This window comes from Haliotis rufescens, unplaced genomic scaffold (assembly GCF_023055435.1).
Source record: "Haliotis rufescens isolate VD_foot unplaced genomic scaffold, xgHalRufe1.0.p SCAF_5, whole genome shotgun sequence".
Taxonomy (NCBI): Eukaryota; Metazoa; Mollusca; class Gastropoda; order Lepetellida; family Haliotidae; genus Haliotis; species Haliotis rufescens.
In genome coordinates this window covers 36,156,324-36,168,890 of record NW_025964223.1, presented here as the reverse complement: position 1 = coordinate 36,168,890, position 12,567 = coordinate 36,156,324, and the positions used below count along the sequence as shown (strand labels likewise).

Here is a 12,567-nt window from a genome sequence, read left to right as displayed (position 1 = left end):
ATAGGGGATATGTGTATGGTGACATGGGTATAGGGGATGTGTGTGTGTGGTGACATGGGTATAGGGGATGTGCGTGTGTGGTGACATGGGTATAGGGGATATGTGTGTGGTAACATGGGTATAGGGGATATGTGTATGGTGACATGGGTATTGGGGATATATGTGTGTGTGGTGACATGGGTATATGGGATGTGCGTGTATGGTGACATGGGTATAGGGGATGTGCATGTGTGGTGACATGGGTATAGGGGATATGTGTATGGTGACATGGGTATAGGGGATGTGTGTGTATGGTGACATGGGTATAGGGGATGTGCTTGTTTGGTGACATGGGTATAGGGGATATGTGTGTGGTAACATGGGTATATGGGATGTGTGTGTATGGTGACATGGGTATAGGGGATGTGCGTGTGTGGTGACATGGGTATAGGGGATATGTGTATGTTGACATGGGTATAGGGGATGTGTGTGTATGGTGACATGGGTATAGGGGATGTGCTTGTTTGGTGACATGGGTATAGGGGATATGTGTGTGGTAACATGGGTATATGGGATGTGTGTGTATGGTGACATGGGTATAGGGGATGTGCGTGTGTGGTGACATGGGTATAGGGGATATGTGTATGGTAACATGGGTATAGGGGATGTGTGTGTATGGTGACATGGGTATAGGGGATGTGTGTGTGTGGACATTGGTATAGAGGATGTGTGTGTATGGTGACATGGGTATAGAGGATGTGTGTGTATGATGACATGGGTAAAGGGGATATGTGTGTATGGTAACATGGGTATAGAGGATGTGTGTATATGATGACATGGGTATAGGGGATATGTGTATGGTGACATGGGTATAGAGGATGTGTGTGTATGGTGACATGGGTAAAGGGGATGTGCATGTATGGTGACATGGGTATAGAGGATGTGCATGTGTGGTGACATGGGTATAGAGGATGTGCATGTGTGGTGACATGGGTATAGAGGATGTGCATGTGTGGTGACATGGGTATAGAGGATGTGTGTGTATGGTGACATGGGTAAAGAGGATGTGTGTGTATGATGACATGGGTATTAAGGATGTGTGTGTAAGGTGACACGGGTATAGATAATGTGTGTGTATGGTGACATGGGTAAAGGGGATGTGTGTGTATGATGAAATGGGTATTGAGGATGTGTGTGTGATGACATGGATATAGAGGATGTGTGTGTATGATGACATGGGTATTGAGGATGTGTGTGTGATGACATGGATATAGAGGATGTGTGTGTATGATGACATGGGTATTGAGGATGTGTGTGTGTGATGACATGGATATAGAGGAGGTGTGTGTATGATGACATGGGTATTGAGGATGTGTGTGTGATGACATGGATATAGAGCATGTGTTTGTGTGAACATGGGTATTGAGAATGTATGTGAGATGACATGGGTATAGAGGATGTTTTGACCCTAACTATGATGTACTGCTTTGATGAAGTTGGTTGATAATTATTTATCAACATAATCCACTCCGAGGTCTACATACTTCTTCCAATGATGCCGGAGTGCCTGGATCCCACTGGTGTAGAAGGATTCTTCCTGGTGGTGTAAAAGATCCTCCACAGCAGAAATGACGACATCATCACTTGCGTAATGCTTGCCAGACAGGTCTTTCTTCAGGTTTGGAAAGAGGTGGAAATCTGAAGGTTCCAAATCTGGTGAATACGGAGGATATTCAATGAGTTCAAAGCTGCAGTCATGCAGGGCAGCCATGGTTACAACAGACTTGTGCACAGGTGCATCGTCCTGGTGGAACAACACACCTTTAGTGAGTTTTCCTCAATGTTTAGTCTCAATATTCTCATACAGATTATCCAATAAAAGTATTTTCCTTTGGAATCTAAAACGAAGCCATCACCTTGCCAGATGATGGAACAGACTTTGACTTCTTTATCGGAGGAGATGTTAGATGTTTCCACTGCATGAACCCATACTGGTGAACCCAACAGTCGTCCATGGTTACAAATCGCTCAACACATTCGCTCACTCTGCTTCCAAATTACTTAAATTCTTACGAGTGATGATGAACCTCAGCTGTTTCTGATCAGTAATCAAAAGCCATGGAATCCAGCATGCTGAAACCTTTGTCATGCCCAGTTCATTCCTCAGAATGTTATCAGCTCTGTCATGAGAGATGCCTACTGTATTGGATATGTGACGAGTGATGCCGTTAATCATCTGTAATCATCTCATGCATTTTATCAACATGTTCCTGAGTGGTGTTTCTTATCTTCGAGGCTCTCCACATCCCATCTCTTGACAGTGGCAAAGGAAGGAACATCATCCCCTAAAGTTGACACTGTCTGCATTGATGGCTGTTGGAGTGAGCCCTTTCAGATACTTGATGACAGTGTGGTAACCAACCTTGTCTGTTTTCATCAACGTAGTCACCTATAGTCACTTAGATGCATGCAGTAATATTCTGCCTGCTTGTATATTTGGTTCAAATGCAGCCTGTAAGCACGGATAGTATTGTACTTAATACATGCAAACTGTTAAGGATGTACTATTCATCCTTCATAGTTTGGCTCACCACCCCTCGTCAAGTGTGTTGAAGACTTGGTACAAATCATCAGTACAGTTTACTAGTAGGTATCTTTGTGACATATGCCACTGCTCAGCAGAACTTCTGCTCCAGGAACTATCTCAGCCTATAGCTTTCCAGGCTCAAGGTATGTTTCCCTTTTCAACCCTTTCTCCAAAGTGAAAAGTTTAAATACTGTTAATAGATAGCTGAAATTAAATGGAATTATTTGTCATAAAAGGAAAATAGGAATACTTTGTTTTTAAGTTTGAACTATGAAAATAGAACAGGTAGAACTGGCAGAACAAAAGTTGTATACTGTTTCATAAAAATGTATTTTGCCCTAGCTATATAGACTTAGATTGTGACAGGTCATGCATTCATCTTGCTCTTAGATAAGTTTTATTATTGAGCCAAATTGTTTTAAGTGTTATTATTGACATACATTTGAACCCCGTTATCTCGAACCTAGAGAGACTGTATTGTCACTTCAAGATATTTGCACAATAAAGATGGCGAGCCACGGACAGCCAGACAGATCTTGTGACAGTATTATCTCTCCCTCTCAGTGTTACAGATCCATAGCAATATGATTGTGTACACAAGAAATTAAGAACACAACATGTGTATGTGATAACAAATTAAAATGTTTTTGGTATTTACGAAAGCTTGAATGTTATTTTATTTAGTGTTTAATTCAAGAAAGCTATTCATAACCCTGTCACTACTTTTTGGCCATGTAGTCATTGTATCTAGAGGGATGCTTTTGTCTTCCTTCTGGTTTAGCTGCCAAGTTGTGTCGTGTCATATTTCTTCTGCACCGTGTTCACTGAACTTTCCTTTGCGTCTCAGGCTTGATACATTGGATACAGTTATCTGCCCTAGAACTAGGCCTGGGTCCTTTACTGAATTGCTCACAATCACCTTTCTCTGACATATTGCAGTTGTGTGATAATGTTACGTTTGAAGTTCATGTCGATTTGGTTTGTCCTCTTGTCAAAATAACAAAGTGCCAGTCTCGCTTCAGGCTTCCTCGCTTCTTGGATATTGTGAGTAGCTTCATGCGGCTTTTATTCCTTTAATCCAACTTAGCTCTTTTTGATGTAACCAGGAAGTGCTGCCATGTTTTTACTTATGTCTACTCATGATGTTTTATTTATCAATAAAGATTACCATTATTATGGATTAAAAGTTAAGTACATAAGTGTTTGACATTGGTTCAGATTGCACTGTAGATTTACAGCGATGTTAGATGTGTTGGAAAACTAAATTTATCATCCAAAACTGGCTCCCACAGGAGATATGCTTGGATGAGATCAAGCGATTTATTACTTGCTCGTGAAGAGATCAGCCGTTTAATAAACATACAGCGGTATTACACATTGTGTAATACCAAAACGCGTGCTTAGGTACTCTCGGAACACGTTTTACGAACAAATATTGAAAGCTCTCGACATCCCTTGGCTTATTCAACGACATTGCTGGTGGAGATGATAGATCACTGAGAGGAGTTTATGCACACTCGATGACCCCAGCAACCTTGTTGCTAGGCTGACGTCACATGGCATTGTTTCGCCGATGGATCTTGCAACAAAATTCCACAAATTACGTCATCGGGTACTGTGACGTGATTGTAAACTTTGAGGTGCAAGGCCCCGTTCCACAAGGCGATCGTACTGTATCGCAACGACAGTCGTTGGTCTAAGTTAAAGTATGTGAGTTGCGATAACCTTAACGCTACGATAATTTTGTGGAACGGACGTCTGAATTCTAAAGGTGGGCCGTATTATGGTTTTAAATTCATACGTTTCAACTTTTGACGTGTTTGAAGTATTACTGTGTTAAACTCAGTTGGATTATGCCGTGGATCGTGTAGGTGTCAGCCTATTCACACTCAACAGTATAATTCTTAAAAAAACGTTATAAATGGCCAGTAATAAATAAAATACTTAACTCGCTCCCGTGTAAAACCAATTTTATGAAACTCGTGAATAGTTGTGGTATCTGACTCGCTTTCGCTCGTCAGATACTAGAACTATTCACTCGTTTCATAAAATTGGTATTACACGGGAGCTCGTTTAGTATTCTATATATCTACACTGTAGATATCGCTGCAATGAAATTACATCACAATGCTTTGCAGACCATTGTGACGTCACTGGTTACCATGACGTCACAATCAAATGACATCACTAATGGCTCTGCTACTGAAGCTGTTTGCAGTACTTTTTACACTGAAGACACTGCTAATTACTGTCTACAAATTGAAAAAGTTGAAAGAATGATGTTGGATGATAAATAAAATCTCACCCTTGTGTCTTTTGATATCAAATATATATCGGCAAGCTTCGGAATTTTTCCACTTTTATCAACTCGTGTTGATATATTTGATATCAAAAGACACTTGGGTGAGATTCTCTATATACATGTATCTAGGAGAATTGTTCATGACTATCGTATTTTCTTGAGTATAGTGCGCACCCATGTATAATGCGCACCCCCCTCTAGCGGATTCAATATTTTGGAGAATTTTTTTTTCGAATACCAAGCGCAGAAAAAAAAATTACACCGTAACCCTTGAGCGAAGTTCGGCAAATGAATGGGTGATGAGAAACTTGGTCAGTACAAATTCGAAATTTGAGATAAAAGAATCACCAGACATGTTGATTTACCGTTTAAATTGTATTTTTTGTTCTGCTAGGCATTGTTTTATATCCAGGGATTTAGATTACCTTGTATATTTTCTCGTAAACTAAGCAGGACACAGAAATCAGCTGTACACACGTTTTCTTGGAATCTACCGGTGATTCGGTCAAGACACACCCAATGATATAACTTTACAGGATTTTAATGCAAGGATCGGCAAAAATTGTATCTGAAACTATTTTTTTATCAGGAATAATATATTCCAATTTCTTCAATATCTTATTTAAAATAATAATAACCCTAAGCAAAGCAGCTGATCGCTATTGCCGAGTATTATTTTTTACATGGAACCAGTCTGACCAGTCGGCGTCAAGGCTCCCGTGCACGTGATCGCGAGATTTACTTGTTGACATAGAATCGTCCAACAAAAACAAATATGACTTTTAACGAGTCACAGTATGGCATTTATGATATATGTATCCATTCTCTGTCAACTAAAGTTCGTTTCAAGGCGTCAATAGCGGTAATCTGATCGTGGTTGCTGTTAATAACGGTGAGTTGTGCAATCTTTCGATCGCTTCACACACGATTTCGCCGAAATTAATTGAAACAATATTAAAAGGAATTTTGAATAAGATTAATAAAATAAGTTACAAACATAAGTCCAGATATACAAAGAACACTTTTTATAGCCAGACAGTGTAATTACATGACTAATTTGCGTACGTCAGTCAACAACATGGTATTTCCGGTGTTACGTGCTCACGGTAATGTCTTTCCATGGGGGAAAAAACATCAAAACTCATTAATTCGTGTATAATGCGCACCCCCTTCTACACAGCTGTGTTTTTTGGAAAAAAAGTTCGCACTATACTCAAGAAAATACGTTATGTAAGATACTGTTAATCTGGCAAATGCCATCTTCGTGATTATGGTACAAAATAAAAATAAATTGGGACTAAGTCCAATGGTTCGAGATAGTGCTATGTATTTTTATCTTAAAGTTTAGATGAGCAGTCAGATTTATATGTATTTAAATTGTGAGTCTCTCAGGTCCGGAGAATAAGTTCGAAATATTAATACATTTGAGATAATATGGTTTTGACTTTATGTGATCACATGGCATTGAAATATGCTATCGTCAATCTAACATGACATCCTATCACTCACAACATGCAAGAACAGCATGATGCATGTGTATGCGCACAGGATCACATGTGTGTCCATGTCAGGGACCGCACATTCATACATGCCATCTAGCTTAGAAACCTGTGTAAAAGCCTCCCAAAACAGTATATCGATGAAAAGACGCAATCGCCAATTATTGGGGCAATAGAGGGCGGGATGTCAATATCACAAGTTGCCCTAATGTATTGCAAGTCCAGAAGTGTCATTTCTTGCCCATGAAACCAGTATTGTCCACACGGGTGTTACAATGAGACCTGGGCATGGCAGGCCTAAAATCATGACACCGCAACAGGTTGGTTCTTTGGATTCATCGCCCCAGAACTCAAGAGGGAGTTTCATACCATGACGAGAAGACAAATTTCAAAATCAGCTGTTAAAAATAGTCTGACATCCTTTGCAGGCTGTGACTTAAATTGTTCACCCAAGGCACCCACGATTAATGTGGGCCAGGAAACACAAGGGTTGGGCTGGGACATTGACATCACACCATGTTTACAGATGAGTAGCAGTTACAAATATCACACAAGAATTGGTTGGATCCCATTTGTTATACAGTGGAGAAGGGATTAGCTGTGACAACACTTACTTGCTTCCGGTCTACTCAAAACTGAAATAAATCTATGCAACATGAGAGTCAAGGTTGTACACATATCAAACACTGACATTCTTTTTCCAGTAAGCTGATTTCTGTTTAACAAAACAACTGACATGACCATTTCCATCTTAACAACATCATTGTGAGAATAAAAGAATATAGTTTTTTATAAGAAATGCTTACCGGTACATCCATCCAGGTTCCCCAAATACTGACATCAATCCAGGTTCCCCCAATGCTGACATCCATACAGGTTCCCCAAACACTGACATCCATCCAGGTTCCCCCAATGCTGACATCAATCCAGGTTCCCCAAATACTGACATCCATCCAAGTTCCCCCAATTCTGACATCCATCCAGGATCCCCAAATACTGACATCCATCCAAGTTCCCCCAATGCTGACATCCATTCAGGGTCCCCCAATGCTGACATCCATACAGGTTCCAAAACTAGTGACATCCATCCAAGTTCTCCTAATGCTGACATCCATCCAGGTTCCCCAAACACTGACATCCATCCAGGTTCCCCAAATACTGACATCCATCCATGTTCCCCCAATGCTGACATCAATCCAGGTTCCCCCAATGCTGACATCTATACAGGTTCCAAAACTACTGACATCCATCCAGGTTCCAAAACTACTGACATCCATCTAGGTTCCCCAAACAATGACATCCATCCAAGTTCCCCCAATGCTGACATCCATCCAGGTTCCCAAAACAGACATCCATCCAGGTTCCCCCAATGCTGACATCCGTCCATGTTCCCCTGATGCTGACATCCATACAGGTTCCAAAACTACTTACATCCATCCAAGTTCCCCAAACACTGACATCCATCCAAGTTCCCCAAACACTGACATCCATCCAAGTTCCCCCAATGCTGACATCCATCCAGGTTCCCAAAACAGACATCCATCCAGGTTCCCCCAATGCTGACATCCGTCCATGTTCCCCCGATGCTGACATCCATACAGGTTCCAAAACTACTGACATCCATCCAAGTTCCCCTAATGCTGACATCGATCCAGGTTCCCCCAATGCTGACATCCATACAGGTTCCAAAACTACTGACATCCATCCAAGTTCCCCTAATGCTGACATCCATACAGGTTTCAAACATACTGACATCCATCCAGGTTCCAAAACTACTGACATCCATCCAGGTTCCCCCAATGCTGACATCCATCCAGATTCCCCAAACACTGACATCCAACCTGGTTCCAAAACTACTGACATCCATCCAGATTCCCCAAATACTGACATCCATCCAGGTTCCAAAACTACTGACATCCATACAGGTTCCAAAACTACTGACATCCATCCAAGTTCCCCTAATGCTGACATCAATCCAGGTTCCCCCAATGCTGACATCCATACAGGTTCCAAAACTACTGACATCCATCCAAGTTCCCCTAATGCTGACATCCATACAGGTTTCAAACATACTGACATCCATCCAGGTTCCAAAACTACTGACATCCATCCAGGTTCCCCCAATGCTGACATCCATCCAGATTCCCCAAACACTGACATCCAACCTGGTTCCAAAACTACTGACATCCATCCAGATTCCCCAAATACTGACATCCATCCAGGTTCCAAAACTACTGAGATCCATACAGGTTCCAAAACTACTGACATCCATCCAAGTTCCCCTAATGCTGACATCAATCCAGGTTCCCCCAATGCTGACATCCATACAGGTTCCAAAACTACTGACATCCATCCAAGTTCCCCTAATGCTGACATCCATACAGGTTTCAAACATACTGACATCCATCCAGGTTCCAAAACTACTGACATCCATCCAGGTTCCAAAACTACTGACATCCATCCATGTTCCCCCAATGCTGACATCAATCCATTTTCCCCCAATGGTGACATCCACACAGGTTCCAAAACTACTGACATCCATCCAAGTTCCCCTAATGCTGACATCCATACAGGTTTCAAACATACTGACATCCATCCAGGTTCCAAAACTACTGTCATCCATCCAGGTTCCCCCAATGCTGACATCAATACAGGTTCCCCAAACACTGACATCCATCCAGGTTCCCCAAATACTGACATCAATCCAGGTTCCAAAACTACTGACATCCATCCAGGTTCCAAAACTACTGACATCCATCAAAGTTCCCCTAATGCTGACATCAATACAGGTTCCCCAAACACTGACATCCATCCAGGTTCCCCAAATACTGACATCAATCCAGGTTCCAAAACTACTGACATCCATCCAGGTTCCAAAACTACTGACATCCATCCAGGTTCCCCAAATACTGACATCCATCCATGTTCCCAAAATACTGACATCAATCCAGGTTCCAAAACTACTGACATCCATCCAGGTTCCAAAACTACTGACATCCACCCTGGTTCCCCAAATACTGACATCCATCCAGGTTCCCCGAATAATGACATTCATCCAAGTTCCCCAAATACTGACATCCATCCAGGTTAACCAAACACTGACATCCATCCAGACATGGAATTTATATGTAATAATTTTTTTATTGAGGGTCTATGTTACTAGCGGGAGACATAACAAAAATAATAATTTGAGGCTAAAAAAGAAAATAATCTTGGTTCTCAGGTACTGCCCGCATCATCACAAAGTCCGCCACACTTTTTATTTTAATTTCCTTTTTTTTTAAAAAGAGTAAAAATCCTCAAATATTCCAAATGCAACAGTAGTTAAATTCTGCATTCCACTATTTTACTCATCTAGGAATACATTTATTTCGGGTGGCCCTTTCCCAGGTTGATTGTACACGACTTTTTATTTGGTTACATGCTAGTTTGAACAACCCTCTCCCCCCCCAAAAAAAAATAATTAAAAAAATTATTATTTCTTCTTTAAATCAATTAAATGTGTGTGACAGTGAATGATGTGTCAGATTGTAGTAATATAAAAGGGACAGACAGATATGGAAGGTCATCCTGACCATGAAATGAGCTGGGGTAGAAGGTGTCGTAAAAAAGAAATTGACGGTCATTGCAAAATAGGAAACTCACAAGTCAACATTAGTATGATCCCAAATTTTTGTAGCGGGAGGCACTTGATACATTTGACATGTTTTACGTATTATGTTATATGGACAAGGATAAATGTTCGTTGTATCAATTGCAGATGTTTATTTGTATATATATTAGATGTATATATACATGTTTTATTACATTGCCAACATGAGCGTACATCACAGTTTATTTTAATTATTTTTGTTATGATATCCTATATACGAGTACAGTCAAACTGTTCAGATGTGTACAAGTAGACATTAAGATTTTAAGCAGGTTGAGAAGCACCGATGGCATTGTGCATTATATCAATTTCAAGTTTCAGTTGAATAGCTTGATATTTCTTCTTCCTTAGCAGTCTAATGCACCTGCTTCAGGTTAATTTGTGCTTTGCCAATTCGAGGAATTGGATGAACTCCTGACATGTTTTAGCGGAACAGTATCCTTTGTAATACGTCACACATACAGCGAGGCCAGGCTAGTAGCAGCCCGGAACAGTTTCCTTTATAATACGTCACACATACAGTGAGGCCAGGCTAGTAGCAGCCTGGAACAGTTTCCTTATTATATGTCACACATACATTGAGACCAGGCTAGTAGCAGCCCGGAACAGTTTCCTTTATAATATGTCACACATACAGCTAGGCCAGGCTAGTAGCAGCCCGGAACAGTTTCCTTTATAATATGTCACACATACATCTAGGCCTGGCTAGTAGCAGTCCAGAACAGTTTCCTTTATAATATGTCACACATACAGCTACGCCAGGCTAGTAGCAGCCCGGAACAGTTTCCTTTATAATACGTCACACATACAGTGAGGCCAGGCTAGTAGCAGCCTGGAACAGTTTCCTTTGTAATACGTCACACATACAGCGAGGCCAGGCTAGTAGCAGCCTGGAACAGTTTCCTTATTATATGTCACACATACATTGAGGCCAGGCTAGTAGCAGCCCGGAACAGTTTCCTTTATAATATGTCACACATACAGCTAGGCCAGGCTAGTAGCAGCCCGGAACAGTTTCCTTTATAATATGTCACACATACAGCTAGGCCAGGCTAGTAGAAGCCTGGAACAGTTTCCTTATTATATGTCACACATACAGCTAGGCCAGGCTAGTAGCAGCCCGGAACAGTTTCCTTTATAATATGTCACACATACAGCTAGGCCAGGCTAGTAGCAGCCCAGAACAGTTTCCTTTATAATACGTCACACATACAGCGAGGCCAGGCTAGTAGCAGCCCGGAACAGTTTCCTTTATAAAATGTCACACATACAGCTAGGCCAGGCTAGTAGCAGCCCGGAACAGTTTCCTTATTATATGTCACACATACAGCGAGGCCAGGCTAGTAGCAGCCTGGAACAGTTTCCTTTATAAAATGTCACACATACAGCTAGGCCAGGCTAGTAGCAGTCCAGAACAGTTTCCTTTATAATATGTCACACATACAGCTAGCCCTGGCTAGTAGCAGCCTGGAACAGTTTCCTGTATAATATGTCACACATACATCTAGGCCAGGCTAGTAGCAGCCCGGAACACTTTCCTTTATAAAATGTCACACATGCAGCTAGGCCAGGCTAGTAGCAGCCCGGAACAGTTTCCTTATTATATGTCACACATACAGCGAGGCCAGGCTAGTAGCAGCCCGGAACAGTTTCCTTTATAAAATGTCACACATACATTGAGGCCAGGCTAGTAGCAGCCCGGAACAGTTTCCTTTTTTAATATGTCACACATACAGCTAGGCCAGGCTAGTAGCAGCCCGGAACAGTTTCCTTTATAATAAATCACACATACAGCGAGGCCAGGCTAGTAGCAGCCCGGAACAGTTTCCTTAATAAAATGTCACACATACAGCTAGGCCAGGCTATTAGCAGCCCGGAACAGTTTCCTTATTATATGTCACACATACAGCTAGGCCAGGCTAGTAGCAGCCCGGAACAGTTTCCTTTATAAAATGTCACACATACAGCTAGGCCAGGCTAGTAGCAGTCCAGAACAGTTTCCTTTATAATATGTCACACATACAGCTAGCCCTGGCTAGTAGCAGCCTGGAACAGTTTCCTGTATAATATGTCACACATACATCTAGGCCAGGCTAGTAGCAGCCCGGAACAGTTTCCTTTATAAAATGTCACACATACAGCTAGGCCAGGCTAGTAGCAGCCCGGAACAGTTTCCTTATTATATGTCACACATACAGCGAGGCCAGGCTAGTAGCAGCCCGGAACAGTTTCCTTTATAAAATGTCACACATACAGCTAGGCCAGGCTAGTAGCAGCCCGGAACAGTTTCCTTTATAATACGTCACACATACAGCGAGGCCAGGCTAGTAGCAGCCCGGAATAGTTTCCTTTATAAAATGTCACACATACAGCTAGGCCAGGCTATTAGCAGCCCGGAACAGTTTCCTTATTATATGTCACACATACAGCTAGGCCAGGCTAGTAGCAGCCTGGAACAGTTTCCTTTATAAAATGTCACACATACAGCTAGGCCAGGCTAGTAGCAGTCCAGAACAGTTTCCTTTATAATATGTCACACATACAGCTA

The 12,567-nt window shown here is 41.6% G+C and overlaps 3 protein-coding genes across 4 annotated transcripts in view; all 3 read left to right on the top strand.

The window, feature by feature from the left end:
* Positions 1-12,567, top strand: part of LOC124122726 (synaptotagmin-1-like) — a 128,249-nt gene that overhangs the window by 53,617 nt on the left and 62,065 nt on the right. The gene's annotated exons all lie outside the window — the stretch shown is intronic.
* Positions 1,749-7,743, top strand: LOC124122728 (sporozoite surface protein 2-like). Its single transcript, XM_048384276.1, has 3 exons — positions 1,749-1,805; positions 2,676-2,709; positions 7,190-7,743. The coding sequence occupies exons 1-3, from the start codon at positions 1,749-1,751 to the stop codon at positions 7,741-7,743; spliced, it is 645 nt and encodes a 214-aa protein (XP_048240233.1).
* LOC125373276 (cell wall adhesin EAP1-like) lies at positions 7,872-9,458 on the top strand. Its single transcript, XM_048384275.1, has one exon. It carries the CDS (start codon positions 7,872-7,874, stop codon positions 9,456-9,458), a length of 1,587 nt encoding a protein of 528 aa, XP_048240232.1.